This window comes from Pezoporus flaviventris, unplaced genomic scaffold, assembly GCF_033815535.1.
Source record: "Pezoporus flaviventris isolate CSIRO_AGI_PZ_B2104156 unplaced genomic scaffold, CSIRO_AGI_Pfla_v1 ptg000045l, whole genome shotgun sequence".
Classification (NCBI taxonomy): domain Eukaryota; kingdom Metazoa; phylum Chordata; class Aves; order Psittaciformes; family Psittacidae; genus Pezoporus; species Pezoporus flaviventris.
In genome coordinates, this window is record NW_026892593.1 from 9,025,601 (window position 1) to 9,045,459 (window position 19,859).

At 40.2% G+C, this 19,859-nt stretch overlaps 1 protein-coding gene across 2 annotated transcripts in view; it reads right to left on the reverse strand.

The window, feature by feature from the left end:
* Positions 1-19,859, reverse strand: part of RELN (reelin) — a 282,830-nt gene that overhangs the window by 113,016 nt on the left and 149,955 nt on the right. For both annotated transcript variants that reach the window (XM_061467364.1, XM_061467363.1), the window contains exons 9-10: positions 18,023-18,119; positions 15,096-15,336 (exon numbers count right to left, since the gene is read on the reverse strand). In XM_061467364.1, the coding sequence (XP_061323348.1) occupies positions 15,096-15,336; positions 18,023-18,119 (338 nt within the window). The remainder of the gene's footprint in view (positions 1-15,095; positions 15,337-18,022; positions 18,120-19,859) is intronic.

Genomic DNA, 19,859 nt, shown 5'->3' on the forward strand with positions numbered 1-19,859 from the left:
CTGTGGACAAAAGGAGCAGACAGGAGGTGATGTTACATCGGGTTTGTAAGGAAGGTATCCTGTTCATGTATCATCAGAGCTCAGAGCAACCCATACATTATCTAATGACTCACTGACATCTGAAGCAAAACAGAAATAAAAATAAAAAATGGGCAGCCATCTTTTATCTTTCCTGGCCAGCCCCCAACAATGACTGTGTCCTAGTCTTGTACCTGCTTCCCTACAAATGCACTAAATAACTGTGTTTGCAGAAAGAAGACATGTACCATACCTTGGGGTGTTTATTTCTATTTTAAAGTATTGCCTCTATAGCTGGTACATAAACAACTGTGTGGAAAAATAACTTCACTAGTATGTCAAATATTGCAATGGGTATTTTATCAGCATAAGAGTTTCACGCTGTGAAACGTGTCAGATCTCTGCCTGATTTTTTGGCAGAAGAGGTGTTTGTTTGTAAATTTACTATGCATTGCCATACAGTAAACTTTGGATCTGAAGTGTATGAGTGAAAAGGTTACATTTGCCATATTTAATCGGAATAGCATAAAAAAGAGCTCTATAGGCAGCTAGTTCTTGTGATACAGCAGTCTCAAGGGTCCTGGGGCTGCCCTGGAACCCAGTGCATCTTCTTCTCCTATTGTATTTCTGTATATACCACCTCAGCAACATCAAATGAAGGCATGCATTTGCCTTAGCATGCCCTGAATACCATGACTTTCCAAGTGTACTAACCTGGAAGAACTTGGCATTTTATTGGCTTGTTCATATCACAACAAACACTGATAAATAATTAGCTCAAACACTTTTTTTTTTTTTGGGGGGGGGAATCTTGGTTTCATTAAAAGTGAAAGCTGAAATAAGAAAGTACTAATTAGAATAATTCTGTATTCTTTCTTACCACAGTTCAACATCTGAAAAAGAGATACAATAGTGCTAAATTGCATTGACCTTTTCAGTATCGCCTATGCAGGGCTGTTGTCTCCGAACCTCTTCCTAACGTGCTGAGGGAAAGTATGACAATCACTTCAGTGTTTAAAAAGGTCATGCTAGTGCCACAGAAGTGAATAATTAAATTTTTAACAAAGAGAAAGATGTGAAAGGAAACAAAAACTGTCCAGTCCATCTTTGTCTATGGTATTTTATGAGCAAAGTAAAAAATAACACATTTTGTCAGATTCTGTAACTCTTCCTTCATTTATCAATGCAAAAAAGAGATGTAATTGAAACTCTTTTGTTGGTGATTATCAAGTATGGTTGCCAATAACTTAGCAATTAATTTCTATTTAGGAATGTAATTTGTGACTACATTTCTAGAGGTGCCTACACATTAGAAAAAAATCTGAGTACTTGAAGTCTGATTTTTGTATAGAGACTTTCTGGTCTATAGTTGAATGACAACAGCTCTATGTTTATTAACACTGACTAACTATCACTTAAAGAAATAAGCACATCATAAAAATGTAAAGACTGTTCCAACTGCTAAAATAAACAAATTGCTGTTAAAGTGTTTTTCTTCCAAAGGAAGGTCAAAGCAATAGAAAGATTCCGAAGTGTTGATAATTTATCACAGAAATTAAAGAGATTTTCTCACAAGTCTCCTTGCTCTGTTAATGCACCATATACATACTGCACCATATATGCAGCTGGTGCCACTGAAAAGGCAGAACAATTTACACATATTTTATAACTAGCAGAAATTAATGAAACAAACAGTTTTAAGTTTTATTTCTCTTTGAAAAGCACTGTACTATGCGGCTACTTACAATCGACTGAGAAATGGCTTTTGTTCACTGATTTATCGTTCATGCTCAACAGCAGAATTTTATCTGTTTATTGGGCTTTTTGCTGTTCAGAAGTTTCTTAATTTGTTGAAGAGAAATGAAGTATCCTTTATCTGTCAATCAATCTGCCACAAAACTCTTATCTGCAGGCAGCCAAGTAAATACACTAAAAATAAATATGCAGGCTAAAACCTAATTCAAATTTATACACAACCCTTTATATCTTAGGAAACAAATAGATGAATCAATCCTACTGAGCTAGTTATTACAACTGCATGCAAGTTTTGGAAAACCCATTATAAGCCTTACTTATTTCTCAGGTGCTAAGTTATATATACTTGATAGTGGAGTATGTAATTAGTAATCTCTTGCCTAATGAAAGCCACCTATTAAACACAAAACAGATACAACCCCATTAACATTTAATGTTTGCATGTCCTTCTGCTGTCTAACAGTAGTACATCTGATGGAGTTTCTATTTAGGCTGTCGAGATAAATAAATGGGCAGTTTGGCAAAGGGCTGCATAAGTAATTATTTGTACAGTGGCATATGATCAACCCTTTATGAAAGCTCAAAAATATAATTTATTTCATTGGTTATATAAAATTATCTTTATGCTTTTATACACAGCTGTACAGTATCTATGAATATGCATTTTATGCATATTTTCTGTGTTAATGAACCACAAAACGTATGTCTTAAATCGCCCTCTGCTCATGTTAGCTTTGAATCTCACTTGAAACAGCTATGTAGAAGTTCAGACTGGGGTTTAACTCCTTCTGTTGTTCTACATACCTATGAAACCAGTAGTAGAATCCCATTATCTTTGAAGAAAGCAAGGAAGATGTTCAAAACACAGGTACGGCTTTTAAAAATGTTCTGAGGGAGGGCCATCATTTTCTGGTACATTTTTGTCCCAGTGCCACCATTTGGGACCCTGGACTCATGCCCATAAGATAAGCAGATGAGGATGAGCTCCATTTGCATGAGTTGTGATGCCCCAGCAAGGGCTAAAGCTCCTCTGCTCATGAACTCATTCTCTCCCACCTGCCACATTTCCCTCACTTGTATAATGATCACCCTCTATTCACACTTAGCTTCCATGTTTTCCTTCTCATTTTCCAAGCAGTCGCTTTCTGTCACTCCTTTACTGCCTTTTCTTTTTCATCTGATGGACTGCTGAGGGGGGAATAACCTTAAAGAGCACTCAGCCAAATTTTCCAGGAGCAAAAGAAGCTCCACAGGAGATGGTCCCTCACCAGCATCACCCCCAACTATCTTGTCAGTCTTGTTCAACATCCAGGAGGCTGCTGACTGTGCTGGATTATTTTGTGGTTTTGTAAAAGGGCTTGAACAGATTAGAGACTGAATTGAAACCATCAGACTCATTTTCTCTTGGGTTCCTCCCAGGATTAGAATCCAAGGCTTTCAGAAACAAAGAACTAAAATACAATTTACATACTGCGTTGCCTCTTTCCCAAATTAAAGGCTTTACACTTGCAGTGGTAGTGTGTATGCTTCCAGTATTTAGAGACTGAATTTTACAGGTTCTTTATTTTTTTCCTTAGTCATTCTAAAGTGGTAAGAAATGTGGGATGAACATTTACTGCGTTTTGATACTAAATGGAATAAGTTCTCCCTAAATTGGAGATACTGCATATCTCTCTACATAGAAGTAGAGTTCTCTTTTACAAAATCCAGATTAAATGTGTTGTCTGCTTCATTTTTATTCACACTTAAATGATTTAGGGACTGTAGTGAATGGACAAGGGGTAACGGGTTAAAACTTAAACAGGGGAAATTTGGATTGGATATAAGAAGGAAGTTCTTTACTGTGACAGTGGTGAGGCACTGGAATGGGCTGCCCAAGAAAGTTGTGAAAGCTCCATCCCTGGCAGTGTTCAAGACCAGGCTGGAGAGAGCCTTGGGTGACATGGTTTAGTGTGAGGTGTCCCTGCCCATGGCAGGGGGGTTGGAACTAGATGATCTTAAGGTCCTTTCCAACCCTAACTATTCTATGATTCTATGATTCTATGATTTATAAGATAAGAACAAATTAGCTTGATGTGCAAATTTTGTAACTAAAAAGGCCAAATGACATCAACCTGTAGGATATTTCTCCTTGTTACCGTGAAAGCATCAGCTGGTAGGTCCAGAACTAAAGCATAGTTTATTTAAAGGGTATTAAAAAGCATGTAGAACATTTAATGTGTCCTTGCACAAACTGCAGCACTGAAAAGTTAACCAATTTGTAAGGAAAAATGAATTTAGAGAAGAAATCATAGAATCATAGACTGGTTTGGGCTGGAAGGGAGATTAAAGATCATCCAGTTCCAAGCCATAATCAGGGACACCTTCCACTAGACTAGGCTGTCCCCCTTCAACCTGGCCTTGAACACTGCCAGAGATGGGGCAGCCACAGCTTCTCTGGGCACCCTGTGCCAGCGCCTCACCATCCTCACAGTGAAGGATTTCTTCCTAATATCTAATCTAAATCTCCCCTTTTTCAGTTTAAAGCCATTCCCCCTTTGTCCTGTCACTATGTGCCCTTGCAAAAAGTCCTTCTCCAGATTTCTTGTAGGCCCCTTTAGGCACCGGAAGGCTGCTATTAGGTACCCCTGAAGCCTTCTCCCGGCTGAACAATCCTAGCTCTCTCAGCCTGTCTCCACAAGAGAGGTGCTCCAGAGCTTTGATCATTTTTGTGTCCCTCCTCTGGACTTGCTCCAACAGGTCCACATCCCTCTTGTGTTGGAGCCCCCGAGCTGAATGCAGCACTGCAGGTGGGGTCTCACAAAGGCCAAGCAGAGGGGAGAATCACCTCCCTCAGCCTACTGGCCTTGTTGCTCTTGATGCAGCCCAGAATAAGGCTGGCTTTCTGGGCTGCAAGTGCACACTGCCAGGACAAGGATGCTGTGTGGTACAGTGTCAAATGCCTTGCACAAGCCCAGGTAGATGACATCAGTTGCTCTTTTCTTATCCATCAACACTGTAACCCCATCGTAAAAGGCTACAAAATTTGTCAGGCGTGATTTGCCCTTAGTAAAGCCATGTTCGCTGTCACCTCCTTATTTTTCATTTGTCTTTGGACAGTTTCCAGGAGGAAACTCCATGATCTTGCTGGGCACTGAGGTGTGACTGATGACTGACTGGCCTGTAGTTCCCTGGGTCTTCCATTTTTCCCTTTTTAAAAATGGGAGTTATGTTTCCCCTTTTCCAGTCAGTGGGAACTTCACCAGACTGCCACGACTTCTCAAATACGATGGATAGTGGCATGGCCACTTCATCTGCCAGTTCCCTCAGGACCCTCTGACAAATCTGGTAGCCTTAATTAAACAAAGTTTTCTCCCAGATCACCTATATAATAGAACATAGGACACTTGCAGGCACTTGAATGGAACTACTTCATAACAGTAGCTATTTCCCATTGTTTGCAACTGAAGTGGGACTACAAGCCTGCCACAAGTAAACTGTTGTATTCCTAAATAAACAACCTGCTGGTTGCCAAACAGAAAGGAGCTGAGTTCTGTTCAGGGACTGTGGTCATCCCAAGGGGAAAAAAAATGTTTAATTTAATCTGGCACTACCAATACTTTTATTCACTAGCAATTGTTAAGCTATTGCTTTGCATGAATAGGGCAAAATTAAAATTGGCTGGATGCATTCCCATATCTCAACATGCTTGGATTTACTTTGTCTGATCTCCACTCCGAATTTACTGTGTTTCTAAAGTTGTCTACTTATGGTATCACTGCTTTTTTCCATTTTTTCAAGGCTTTGGACAACACCTGCATGGCTTTTTCTCACCTGCTTCCAACATCTCTCACACCACCATTTTGTGGCTCACTTTTCCTTGACTGCCGATGCTTGCCACTCACTCTGCTGGTGTGATGACCAAATTTGCATGCCCCATTCTGCCACCATGCTTGGCAAATCCCCAACAAGACGATATCCTTCACTCTCTTCCTTAGTACTTTCCTTAACAGGCCTTGTAATTGACTGCACTGAAGAATGCACTGCTTACCAGGATAAAAAATTTCTCTTCTTGCAATATTTTCTCTTACTCCCAAAATCTCCCCAACCGCAGCTTACCTCCTGTTTTATAAACAGATGGCATTTTCCTGGAACACAGGCTATCTTTTTGGTTTGTGCCTGTAGAGGAAGCAGTGGTACATTCCTGGCTCAGGGCTCTCTAATGCTACAGTGGTACCACTGCTCCAAAAAAATAAATTTTCACACTAAAATTGCTGTTATCTATGAACATATTTCTAGTCTATGAATACAGTTTGTAGTCAAGTTGTCTATGAGAGCCAGCAAATATTATTAATTCAGGTGAGCTTTCAGTTGTATATTATGATGGCTTTAGTTAATAATTTGAAGATACTGACTATGGAGAAAGTAGTGCATGGTTTCAAAATCAAACTTTATCAAGAGTCCGTCAGCCTCTTTATCCTACTCTAGACTCTACATTTTACATCTTCTACCTACAGCTTTCCCCTTTTTTTAGTAGGTGCTGTTACGAAAGACTCTCGATTGTCTAAGAGGCAGAAGGGTTTCAATTAGGACTGCCCAAAACCACTGGTTAGCAAAAGCAGAGAAATCAGATTTGGTGAAGCAGGTAATTTCCAACAGGACCCATCTATGTTTTCATAAAGAAATACTGACCAACTTTCATAGCATCTAAATGGCTTAAGGGTCTCAAGTAGTATTGCAATCCTACATCATGTAGCATGCCTGAACAATCTCCTTATTTTTAAAAACTTGCATGGCAGCACCACATAAGGAGACATCTGCTACCCCCAGCAAGACCTTTTGGCTGGGAGGGACCTCTGGAGGTCTCCTGTTCACCCTGCCATGTGAAGTAGCACAAGCATCAACATGGTCAGCCTATGCCACAGTTGCAGCTAAGGACACAGCCCCGAATATTTTTAGAAGCTCAAGAGACAAAGATTGGGAATGTAAACAGAAGCACTGAAGTTCATCCAAACCAGATTCTGGCCGAGTTGTTCAAGTCAAAGCTGTGAATCAATAAATACCTCTGGGCTTTGCAGTATGGGATTTCATTACTTGAAAGCAGAACAGAGAGCAACTAAATGATACAACTGTGCCATTCGGAGAAGCATCAACAAGAAAACATTAGTGTGAAATTCCTCAACGTAACAGATTTTTGGCTGAGGCGATGCATAACATCCACCCAAGGTTTGTCCCCGCACTCCCATGAAAATGTGGTTCACCACTGTGTCTTTAAAGTATCCACAGTCATCTTTACCATCATTTAATTCGTTTTTTTTATCAGAGACGAACACTGATGCTTCTCTTCATATTATCTCTCCTGGGCTTAATGGCCCCGATGATTCTTTCAGACAGCTGTAGCCTCACAATTTATTTTTTGGCGACATTTCTGGCATTGGAATGAATGTGTTGGGCATTTGGGCAGTGCCAGCTTGCAAAGGGCTGATGGCAGATGGAAAGAAATCTGCCCAGTATGCCTTCACCTCTACACGAGCAGAGGGCCATCAATTTCCCCTATTAAGGAGTTGTCACGCAGCCCACCCAGCTGGAGGAGCATCTCTGGTAGCCAGGCTGGCTGGCTTCTGCTATTCAAATACAAAACACACTTTAAAAGGAAACGAAAATATCATTTGTCGGCAAATTGAAAATGCATGGCTTTGACTGCAGCCAATTTTTTAATGACTGCAATATTTTAGGTGATTATTTTTGCCACTTCAGATTGCTCCTTAGAGAGGAGAGGGTTTTTTTTAATTAAAATCTAGGCAATGCAAACAGACGAGATACGAGAAGCAGAGGAACAAGAAAAAAAAATGAAGAAAATTAATTAAAGCAGCATTGTCAATGGAGCCATAAATTAGACATTGTGCCTTTCTGGGAACGAGTCACACAGGTTTTAACAACTTTTAGATTTTGACATGATAACAGGTACAAGAATAGATTCAGTCTTGATAAAATCATACTCTGTAGGCAATGTCTCAGCCAGCAAAGATACAATGACAGAATTTAGAGAAGATTTTGAATTCTAAATTCTGCAGATTTGGCTTTTAATGCTTCTGGCCTGAAGTCCCTTCTTTAACCAAAGGAAAAACAGCAATGTGACTAAAATACTTTCCCATGAGATAAACAGGGCTCCAATCTTTCCCACTTGCTACATTTTTACATCATTTAATGTAGGTTATAGAATGAAAACCCTGGCTGAGGAAGCAGGCCAGGTGCACAGGGGGTTATAGTGCACATTCTATTTCCAAAACAATGGGATGAAACTTGTCATGGGATGTAGTAACAACTAGTCTATGAAGTGTGTTTTCACTCATCATTTTCCATTACAGACTGTTATTCAAAGGCAAGTGCTCAAAACACTTTGCTTGGTTCTTCATTTTCTAGGACATTTCATGATGTTTGTACAACACCAGTCATTTTAGTGATGACCAGTTTCCTTAATGAGTCACTTAACTGGCATGGACTGAACTATTCCTCTGTGTTATTGGGAACCATTGACGTTTCCAGCACTCTGCAGTGATCATGATTAAACCTTATCTGTTCTTCTGAAAGTAATGATGTATATTTACACCATTGTAAAATTAAAGTGAGAAAGAGTCAACCAGAATGGTTTCTACTCTTTGACATCTAATGGCCAAATTCATCCTGTTTTTATTAATATCCATCTCATGGTTACCTGCAAAGACCAAATTCTTTCCTCCTAGGAGGCGGGAAAGACTCCTGGTGCTTTGACGCCAGCTCAGAGTTAATACTGGCTCCCTGCCACCTCTCCCCATAATTTCCAAGCCACGGGTAACTGGCATGGAGAAAGGCGCAGGTTCTGCATTGCTGCCCAATAGCAATTCTTAGCTGCCTGAACAACTCACAGCGCCACAGCCAGCCACCTATCAGTTCCAATGAACCCCTTGGTATTGTATCGAAGTATATTATTTTAATTAAAAATGTGATTATTAACAAAAAATAAATAAATCAAGAGCGATTCCATGGATGTGCTACATCCAGCACTATGGATATACAGATGCCTCCTCATGGGCACAGCTCAGAGTGCCCACACTCTCACTAAAGGGAGCCAGTTGACAGGTTTTGTGCACCCCGCTTCGCTTTCTTCACCTCTCCTCCTATCTCACACTCCTCCTTCTACCCACAGAGAAGCAGGAATGGCTCTCAGTTAAGATGCAGCAGGAAACCTGCTCGCCTCTTCCCAGGAAGATGTGGTAGATAAGAGCTCCTGCGAGGCAAAGCAACTGGTAAGGAGGCTGGGTTTGGCCCACAGACCAAATACTGCCTTTCTGTACCTTGTTCCAAAAAAAACGACTCTTGTCAGAAGCATCTGTATCTGTGTAATTTTGTTCAATATAAGATCATAGCAATTTCAATTGCCATTTTCACACTGGCATTCATAGACCTTTCCTCCTGCAAACAAATATATTTGATCTGATTTAGACAATGAGTTCCTCCACCCTTTTTTTAAATAAGAATTTAAACCTGAAACATTAAAAATTCTTATTCATTTCAGCACAAACAATTAAACCCGACAAAGATATATATGGAATATTAGGATGTTTGTTTTGAAAGAAGACTGTCCAATGCCATTCTTATTAATTAACTGAGTATTCAGAGATTTGGAAATCTGCTCTGGAACTAGACACGGTGAAACAGCTTAATCAGCCTTTCTTTTTGCCAAACTCCTAGGCCTGTGTGCAGGTTTTCTCTGCTCAGTGACACACAACAACACAGGTTCAGGAAGGACTCACAGATATAGGATGTGCATAGCCCTGCTTTGCTGAGGGTGTGTAAAAGTTCACAGAGTTTTGCTGACACATTTTCAGCATATTTTTCCAAGTGTGAGTGTTCCGTTCTCTCATTCGCTTGTTTATAGCTTTCTTTTCTGCTAAGATGGCATGCATTTCTGGGAAATGAAAATGAACTGAATCATAGAATCATAGAATCGTTAGGGTTGGAAAGGACCTTAAGATCATCAGGTTCCAACCCCCCTGCCATGGGCAGGGACACCTCACACTAAACCACGCCACCCAAGGCCTTGTCCAACCTGGTCTTGAACACTGCCAGGGATGGAGCATTCACAACCTCCCTGGGCAACCCATTCCAGTGCCTCACCAACCTAACAGGAAAGAACTTCCTCCTTATATCCAATCTAAACTTCCCCTGTTTAAGTTTTAACCCATTACCCCTTGTCCTATCACTACAGTCCCTAATGAAGAGTCCCTCCCCAGCATCCCTATAGGCCCCCTTCAGATACTGGAAGGATGCTATGAGGTCTCCACGCAGCCTTCTCTTCTCCAGGCTGAGCTGTATGATCTGCTAGTTAAGGGACTTCTGTATCATGATATTGGGATTGAGACATTTTCAGAATTTATTGTCCATATCCACAGTATGGACATTTATTGTCCGTATCCACAGGCACCATTCTCTGGTCCTACACCCTACTTGCTCAATGAGGCCGGCACAGACCTTCCCTCCTTGCCCCATACCATGATATGCTAGGCTGCATGCCTGCAGCTCAGCAGCACAGGCAACCTCTGGGGCAATCCCCAAATCTGGTAGACCAAACAAACCAAGCTGACCAGCTGGACTGCAGCCTTCAGCCACCAAGTGAAGAGTGGCTGCAAATACTGTGAGACAGGAATTCTGAAACTTGACTCTTCCCAAAAGTGAGAAGTGTCACTGGGTTAACACATCAAGACCAAAGAGATTGCTGTTCTAGTGCCCATCCCGTTAGTGATTTTTGCTGCCTTTTCCCAGATGTGGAAAAATTCCAGAGACAGGTGGTTTGGTCTCAATGTTCTTTTCATGTAATCAAAGCACTGCAGAGACATGAACTATAAGACTGCTGAGGTTGTCTTCCTATTCAACCCCAGTTTCTGAGCTTGCACATCCAGTTTTGGACCAGGGCGATCAGAGAAAACATAAAAACCTGACAAATGTTGAACCTCAAAGCAAAACAATTTCTGGTCAAATATACAAGGTATATAAAATGTCCACTGAAAGATGAGATCACTTTTCTGTTCTGTAGGAGCAGAGATAGAAGCATTACTGAAGGAAGATTTCATCTTTTCCCCTAATTAGCTACGAAGTCTTGAGGTTCATATACCTGTAACAACTCTCAGAGCCTAGCACTGCCTCATGCATTTCAGCAACCTCAACCACCAATGCAACATCCTAACCATGCTCAGTTGCAAGCCCATGCACATGCTCAGTGCTGTCACTGGAAATACTGAAATGCAGTCAAGATTTTATCCCGTTCAACACCCTTCCACACAGTCCAACACAGATAAATATGTTCCAGTGGATCCAATTAATCTCCTAAGGTTTGCTTGGCTTTGTCCCTCTTGCCTTTTGCTGTATTCTTTGGAACTGACACACAAATTCAGTGGCTTATCTCTCAGCTTGTTTCCTATCTCAGTAGCCACTTCTAGCTGCGTCTGCAACCAGGCATGTGCTTTCAAATGAGTAGCAACTGCTCCTGAGCGCAGCAAGAAATGTAACGAAATTCCTGGTCCAAGCTCAAGCAGACTGGGAGAGGGAGAAAAACCTCTTCCCAAGCTGGGCATAGGGAAGTTCCCGCAACTGCTTTTTGAGAACACACCAAATCCATCAAACTGGAGTGAACACATTGGTGCATAATTACCATTAATGCTTGCTCTGTCCACTCCAGTGATTGAATCCATCACAGAACCTAACCCCAGACCAGACAGTAGTTTTCATGTCAGTACTTCATTTCAGCTGTCCTTTTTAATTTACTAATCTAAGTAGCTATTAAAGTGAGCTATTTTAACAGCAAAACTCCAGGATTTTTAACATTTGCTATTTGTTTTAGTAGATTTCAAGTATTGCTAATGTACACTTTCTACAGAAAAAAAATACTTTCTTTTCAACTTGATAAGCATCCAACATGAGTATGTAACAGGTATAACAAGCAATTCTAAAAGCCACCTCCTGAGCAACTACTGGGAAAAAGCTTGTGAACCACACCTCTGTAAGCAACATCAACATTTACTCTAAAATACCAATAAGCGTATCTTGATGCCTATCTTTACCAACAGAGTAACCCACTAAGGCAACAAAAGGGTATTTAATGGTTTGGGATGGCTGAAGGGAGGGGTGAGGTGAGCGGTTCTAACATGGTGAGATTAGGCCAGGAACCACTCTATGGCCTTGCCAGCAAATGACACAGCAGGCTTTGCATCCACTTGGGCAAACTCTCTCCCCCCAGAAGAGTGCAGCCATCCTTGCTGCCTACTGGAAACAGGTCCTGGCCCATCCATGAGGGTATGTCCCTTGAAGACAATGCCTGGGAGATTGCACAAGCCAAAGCCAAGAAGGAGGGTGTTGTAACAGCTAAGGTGTGCAAGATCATGGGCTCATGTTTGTACCCTTGACTCATTCATTCACTATCCTGGATATGCCACAGAGCCTCCAAGGAGATGGTTCCATCATCTGAGCAATGCCTTCTGGGGCAGTCCAGAAGTAAACACTTCTGGACTTTCTGGAGAAAAAGTTTCTACTCCTTTTTCTACCAGAAATAAGTATGCATTTTTTCCTCTTCTTTCAATTTGACTGCCAGCTGGATGAGCTGTCTCTGACTAGCACTGCCCTTCCACCTGAGAAATATGCAATATCAATCATTCTAGGTGATGATAGGTGGTGAGGAAGAAAGGAGGAATAGAGAATAACCACAGTAAATGGAAGACATTTAGAAAGACAATTTTTCTTGGTTTTTTTTTTTTCTTAATATTTCATTCCCTTGGGCCAATGAAGTTAGTTATCTTCATGGTATAATTTAGGAAAAGAATAGACCCACAGTTTTACATATACTAATCAAAACTGAGTTAGACAACAAATAACATCCCAAAATGTGACTGTTCATTGGCAATGTCAAGGAAAGTCATAAGGAAAAGCAATAAAGGAAGCCAGTGAGAAATTGCCACAAGCTTAAAGAAAGATTTTCAACTCCAGTTTAACTAAAAGACTAATTGACAGAGGACAGGAGAATACGAATTCAAACTTTCATGGCACACACACGCATGGCACAAACAGGATGGCACAGAAAAGGTCTCATCAGCTTGAAACAGTTTGGCATAGTGATAGACTGAGTATGGGAACTTCTTTAAAAAGCACATAGGTGAGAGTTATAAAATAACACACAATATAGCAATGAAATTTGCTCATCCCTTAGTAAAAATGTTAGTAAGCGTTTAAAATTGCTAGTCTGAACAAACATCAGGACAATTCAGCAAGTTTTAGGACTCTGGGAAGAAAAAGGACTTGTATGAAAAAGAGAACTGGTATGGTTCCATTTAAAATTACATTAGCACAATTTACAAAGATTCTTACCTTTATACAAAATAGTGTTTGTGATGAACTGAGATCAGAGCTATGCAGATTTTTTTAAAGAAATTATTAAAATTTTTTCTAAAGTTTTATGTAACATTCCAAATCTGAAAAGCAAAAAAAAATTGTAAAAAAAATAAAATTGTTCTTGGTGTTAAAATGCAAAGAGAGGGTCTATACTGAATCTGATGTAAATCTTGACCCAATTTATAGTGTTACTTTTGAAATAACATGAAATTCACATTGCAAAATCTGTTCAAATGATATTTGGCAAGATTGTTGATGAAAATCTGATGAAAACTGGAGCAAAAACCTTAAAAATTAAATGTGAGCACAGAAGTGCTCTGGTGACAGTTACATACACTAAAAATGCTTGAAATAACTACAAGGTCCTATGAAGAACAAAAGCCCTGCGTCACACATAGCCTTAATCCCTGTGGCTACACTGCAATCTTACATACTGCCTTCACCTGGTGTAGGTGGCTACACACAGCCATACATTAGCTGGGAACAGACATTTGCATATTGCACTTGTCCCTAAAAGAGAAGATGACCTTGGAGGAATGGCAGGTTGGTGAATCCTCACTTGTGTCTCATGGAAGGTTTGAGCTTGAATGGGATTCCTGTCTAGAATCACTAAGTGATTTCTGAGTTTATGACCCTTGTCTTTCATGTAAGCGTAGTTGTTTACGACACAGACTTGCTGAATTTAGCTAAACAAGGCCCCCAAAACCAAACAACAACAAAAAAAACAGGTTTCTTTGCTAAAGTTTAGATGTTGTTTGCCCATGTTTCAGAAGGAGAAGCAGTGTTTAGGTTTGGCTGGCTGAAAAGAAGTAGCTGTGCCTATGGCACATTAATTCTTTGCTCTGCTTTTATACCTTCATATCTGTGGGCTGGATTTTAAAATCCAGAGCTAAGACTGAAAACAGAACAAATGTGAACTCATCACAGAAAATCACTTAATTAAAAACACAGGTCATTATTTGAGTCTGAAATCTCATTTAAAACTTTTTCATTGTAGTTTAAAAGGTCTTACTGAAATAAGAAAAGTCAATACGTGGGTACTATGAGTAGATTAGTGGGAGTATTTCTTTCTTAAGAGATTAACCTGAGGCCATTCATATGAGGCTCTGTGGGAAAAGCTGAGGCCATAACCAACCTCAGTATTCGACATCTGTTTCCTGTACAATTGCCAAAACCATTACCAGCATCATAAATGAACTCTGACATCAAACCTGACTTTTTTGTGAATGAAAAATAGGATGAAAACAGAAAGTCATCTGCTGCTCAACTTCTGGCTGCTTCAAAACATAGAAATCAAGAATCCAACTGATTCCCAAATGTTGAACAACTGTATCTCTGAAGGAACTTTGTGCACAGAGATCTTGTAGGGGTCTTTAGAGGTTTTTTTCCCAAGGTAGTATGGTCTTGCTGGATCTCACATATCAAAACAGGATCTTACTGAAAAGAAACCTTTAAGGAACAGCCACTACCTGAATGCATGCTGCAAAGGAGATGTGATATTCACAGCCAGAAAAACTAGGCAAGCATTTTGTTTTGTGATGGTTTGTGATGAAGTGAGTAGCAGCAGCCGAAAAACACCAAGACAAACAGGCAGGTTCCAAAATATTGAACAGAGTGACTTGAATTTGTTTCAGAAATACTGCACTGTTTTGCTAAAAGGAAGCTGTTTCCCATTTTCTGTTACATGATCTCTGACATGACAGCATAAACTGTCATTTGGTTTGGTCATGGCGGAGAAGTTACATTGTTCTAGAAAGCCCCAGTGGGACAGAGAAAAGGTAAAAACAAAGTAAAAAAAAGAGAAGTACAATTCTAGAAGCAGATGGAGTGGCCTAAACACCCTTGTGTGTAATGTGCTTGGTTAGATGTCACTGTCTTTTACATACAAAAGTCATAACAATATTAAGACAGAAAATCAGACTAACCTTGACTGTGGCCCCAGGGAAGAAAAGCCAGTTGCCAGTATCCACAGGATCAAGATTATCTTCTAACACAACTTTTCTGTTAGCAGCATTTATGATCAGGATGTTGTCCAGCGACCAGCAGGCTTCGTACACATCACCAGCGTGAACATAATCCTGTTTCCACTGAAAATGGATGTTCTCCCCTTTAGCATCTTCAGGAAGGTACAAGATGTGGATGATTGTGCTGACATTGGAAGGGGCACTGAAAAACAATGGTATGGAATTAGACCAAGTTTAAGCCATAGCCAGGAACACTTTTCTCTCATTTAACACATTAACTACGAGTGAGCAGTTGTGCTCGTGTCCCTTGTATGCTGCTAAGTCTTTTATGAAGATCAAAAAATACCTGCCCTGAGGCAGAGTCCCACTTTGCCTGGCAGTGCACTTACAGCCCAGACAGCCTTGCTTCAAAGAAAGTGCAAGCTAAGCCAATAAGCAAAAATACAGATGTCTGGAGAGCAGGAAGAAAGAGCAGGGCAACATTCATACTCAAGGCTGGTCACAGCTCTTAGGTGACTGATAATGTCAGGTATTTTGCAGGTATGGCCAAAAGGAAATGTGAAGAAAACAAGAACAGGTCACCCAAAACATGCTTTTTGCATGAGCCTTAGTCCCTCATAGATCTGCACAGAGCAGGATGGCTGGAGGGAAAAGCTGGGAATTTCCTCTGTCAAACATGTCCCTCCAATCCCCTTGTCAGGATAATTCTGTGGATGGGGAGGGCCACGTGTCCTTTCTTTCTGTGTTCTGCTTCAAGAACAATACAGAAGAAACAGACCGTCCTCTTGCTGCTGAAAACGGAAAATGTGGGCAGACCTGGAGTATGAGTATCAGGCAACGGTCAGAACCTTGAGCTCCACTTCCTAGAGCTGTCCTCAGAGCTGTGAAAGGACTGAGGTTCACCTTGAGCTCTGGGCAAATGTCTTTAGCCTGATAGTAGCAATGAAAAGACAAAAGACAGGTCTGTGTGCAAGGAAGGGACGCTGATAATTATTATTTTTGCTTTATTGATCACTCAGCAAGGGAATTAACTACATTCAAACCCCAGGCTGCAAGGAGTTGCAAAACTGGGGTTTTACAAGATGTCAGCTACTCAACCTTGCTTCTGCCTTGGTAGCAATGCTTTGGTGGGTGAGTATTTTGTCAGAGACAATCCAGAGATTTTAGGAAAAAAAGGCACCCATATCTTGCTTACATAGTAGAAAACAGAGGAACTTCCCTTTGTAAAGCAAAACATTGGAGTGTGGTGAAATGTTGAAAAGCTACTGTATTTGTTCCACATTCACACCCAGAACCTGCCCCCACAAATCACCCTGTCACCCTCCGCTGCAAAGCTGCTCATAGGCATTGTCCTACCTGCTCCCTGAGCTCACACACACCACCTGCCTTCCTTGAGAGAATCTTCAGCTCCCTGCTGGGAGTCCAGAGCTGAAATCCCACCAACACATCAGCACGACACCTTCCCTTCACAGATGCCCTCCTGTCCCATCTCTCCCCAGTTCTCCCACCGTTCCCTGGAGATGCATGTAGTGCAGTGAAAGCTGCTGAAGCACATTCACATAAACACTGTGGTTCATACGGACGACAGGAGAAATGAGCACCCGTTCATAATTCATCTTCCCCACTTTGCACGACATTGCTCTATTGACCTATTTTCTACTGCCGGCTCCAGCAGTCAAAGTTAAAGCAACACAGATAGAACTGTATAGGCATTAACTTAAAAAAAATTGGGTTTCAAGAGCTTGTGTTTGAACCATCACAACTCTTGAGTTTCCTAGCTTGCAGAGCTATGAGGGCAACTGAACTGATGCTATGGACTAGCTGTGTAAGTCTGCATCAGGGTCAGAAAAGCAAAAGGCATTGTGTTGTTAGTCCAAGGCAACTCCAGTGCCTAAGTAAAGCTACTCTTGCTTTATATTTTTCTGAGATAAGAATTAGCACCATTCGTTTTACTAAAATTTGTTGATAATTTGTGCCTTTGCTAATGAAATTGCAATCCCACTCCCACGAGGAGTGGAAGGATGAGATACTGAAATCCACAGCTTTGCAGCTGGAGTTTTGCTTACTTATCAGAAATTAAGTAGCCTTTTGCTCTGCAAATTGTCTCAATGGACTGAAAATAAGTTGAAAAAAATCACCTATATGGTACAGACACCAAGGTAATGCAGAAAGGTGGACGAGACGCTCTGAGGACATTACATATAAACGGCATTTTTTCTTCCCCAGTTGTACCTGTAAAACTATGCATATATGCCAATGCAAAAAATACCTTTCCTAGTAGTATTTAATAAAGTGTTGCTTCTGCTCTCTTAGAAAAATCCATCTCCAGTACTGAACCTCTCTTTAGAGGTGTGCATATTGCAACAAGATTTTAAAATTTCCACTCATAATCCTTTGCGTTTTCATGTAAACCAGTTTGTTTAAAAACCAGGCATAATTCATGATAATCTTGCTATTGTGAGTATTAGGAGCCAAATGTTCATACCAAACTATAAGCAAACTTTATTGAATGTTTTTTGCTATCAAAGTAGAAACTTTTAACACTATAATTATGGCTCTTGCTGGCATTAACAGTGGTGCTAAACTGCAAAAATCATCCAAGTTTTGGTTTTTCAAGGACCACAACCTGCTGGTTATTGGAGTTGGCATTTTAACTCTGAAGTCATCCTCTCCCTTACCTCCCACAATAATCAATGGATGAAATTTTGGTTCACCAAACCCAGTGGCAATTCTGTAATTAGCTTTAGTGTCCAAAATATCATCCCTCATCTTTTGACATGTATGAACAAGTGAAAGCTGAAAAGTTCACAATTAAGTTTTAAGAGTCCGGTTTAAACACCACCTGCTCAGCCAGAAAGCATGAAAATGATTAAAAAGCTGTAACAAACCTAATTTTCTCCAGCTGAGTCCAATCTGCAGAACTATTCCTGCTGTAGGACACAGTGATGTTGGGATCAGAGTAACTAAAGCGACACGAGCCAGATCCTGGGAAAAGCAATGAAATGAGAAGTGTTACAACACGGTGAAGCAATAAATGATCCTCCAATAACGACTCTTGCTACTTTGCCTTTGTCGCATCATCACTTCTCCTGCTTTTAAAGCACTTTGATTGATGATGAAATTTCCTCAAATCTGTTGCTGAAGGTAAACACAAAATAATGCATGCTTTATGAGTCAGAAATAAAGTAGAAATGATAAATCACAGCAGTGCCATGTAATCTCTGCAAATTTCCCAGGGGAAGCCAAGTAAATTACTTAACACCCGCCACTGCAAGAAAAAACACCATATAATGTTTAAACAAAACCTTCTTATTAGAGAATAATCCACACATATGAAAAACAGTAAAAGACTGGTTTTCACATTACTATATAGCAAAAAAAATCTTGAAATAAAATACAGTAAATGATAGGAAAACGTATACAGAATTACTTCAGCCAAGAGCAAATGTGCTTTAGAAAATTAAAAGAATAAAGATGTCATAAAATTATTTCTTTTTAAGAATGCCCGAAGAGAATTAAATTAAGAAATCATACAGTATACTCACTGGAGCCTATAATTAATAATAAACATTTGATGCTGATCTGGGAATTTCAGAACACTTTACAAAACTGAACTAATTAAACCTTATGGCACCCCTGCAAGGCAGGGTAATATATTTACTTTTGATTTATAAAAGGGTGCCTTCTGGGTGTTGTCACAAAAGATGAACTTAACAATTAATATAGGGGACAGTCAAAATAACAAAAACCGGCACTGAAAGATTCAACCTAGAAAACATGATAAACAACCCAAGTGGTAATTAAATACACTAAAAATACTATTTTTTCCTCAGGAAGCAGGTAATATATCCATCTCAGAAAATTCAACAGCCAGTGAAATAAACAAATCCTAACCTGTGCTCCAACGGTCAAATTTCTGCTTCATAAGCATGTTGAAATATGCGATTCAAAGCAACAGACATCAGCTACCTTCCATATTTAAGAGAAGCAGCTCTCAATTAAACAGCACCTCTGGTGGCATCAGGATACTGCTGAGCGAGTACCATAGCTTTTTCACAGTAGGAGTAAGTATTAGGTGTGGTACAAGTAGTATGTTATGTTTACGTGTGTTTCAGATATGTTCTGTCACACTAAAAGTAGTGTGTATGCATATTTTTTTTTATATATAAAGTTCCCAGATGTGGAAACTGCTGAAGATAAAATACTATCATTTTCCAACTCAGGGTACTTGTTTTTGTAATTAAATAAATGGCCTGATTAAAAAGGTGTTAACCACTTGTACAAGAGAACAGCTTACACATTTTAATGGGAACATATGCTATTAAGCACATTGCTTGCAGCCCCAGCTCCCCCGAGGCAGTTCACGTTCACAGCTCTCAGCAATACAGAGCTGTTTTTCTACTCTGAGATACATGTCACATACCTCTGCAGGGGAAATAATACCCCAAAACATGGGACGAAATCCCATTGCTGTATTTTTTCCTGAAACATCAACTAGCATCCTGGAAATGACCCAGAAAGTTGCTCTCTTGTACCTTTTACTAATGTTAAATTGTAAATAGAGGAACAGATACTTCAGAGCCACTACAGCTGCTGTGTGGTACGTTCAGCTGGTCTGACACGTATTCTTGTTGTAACGAGGCACAGAATAATTAATATTGCAAAGGCAGCAGGACTTTGAATTACCATCCATGTACCCAAAATGAGTACAAAGCAACTGTCTGG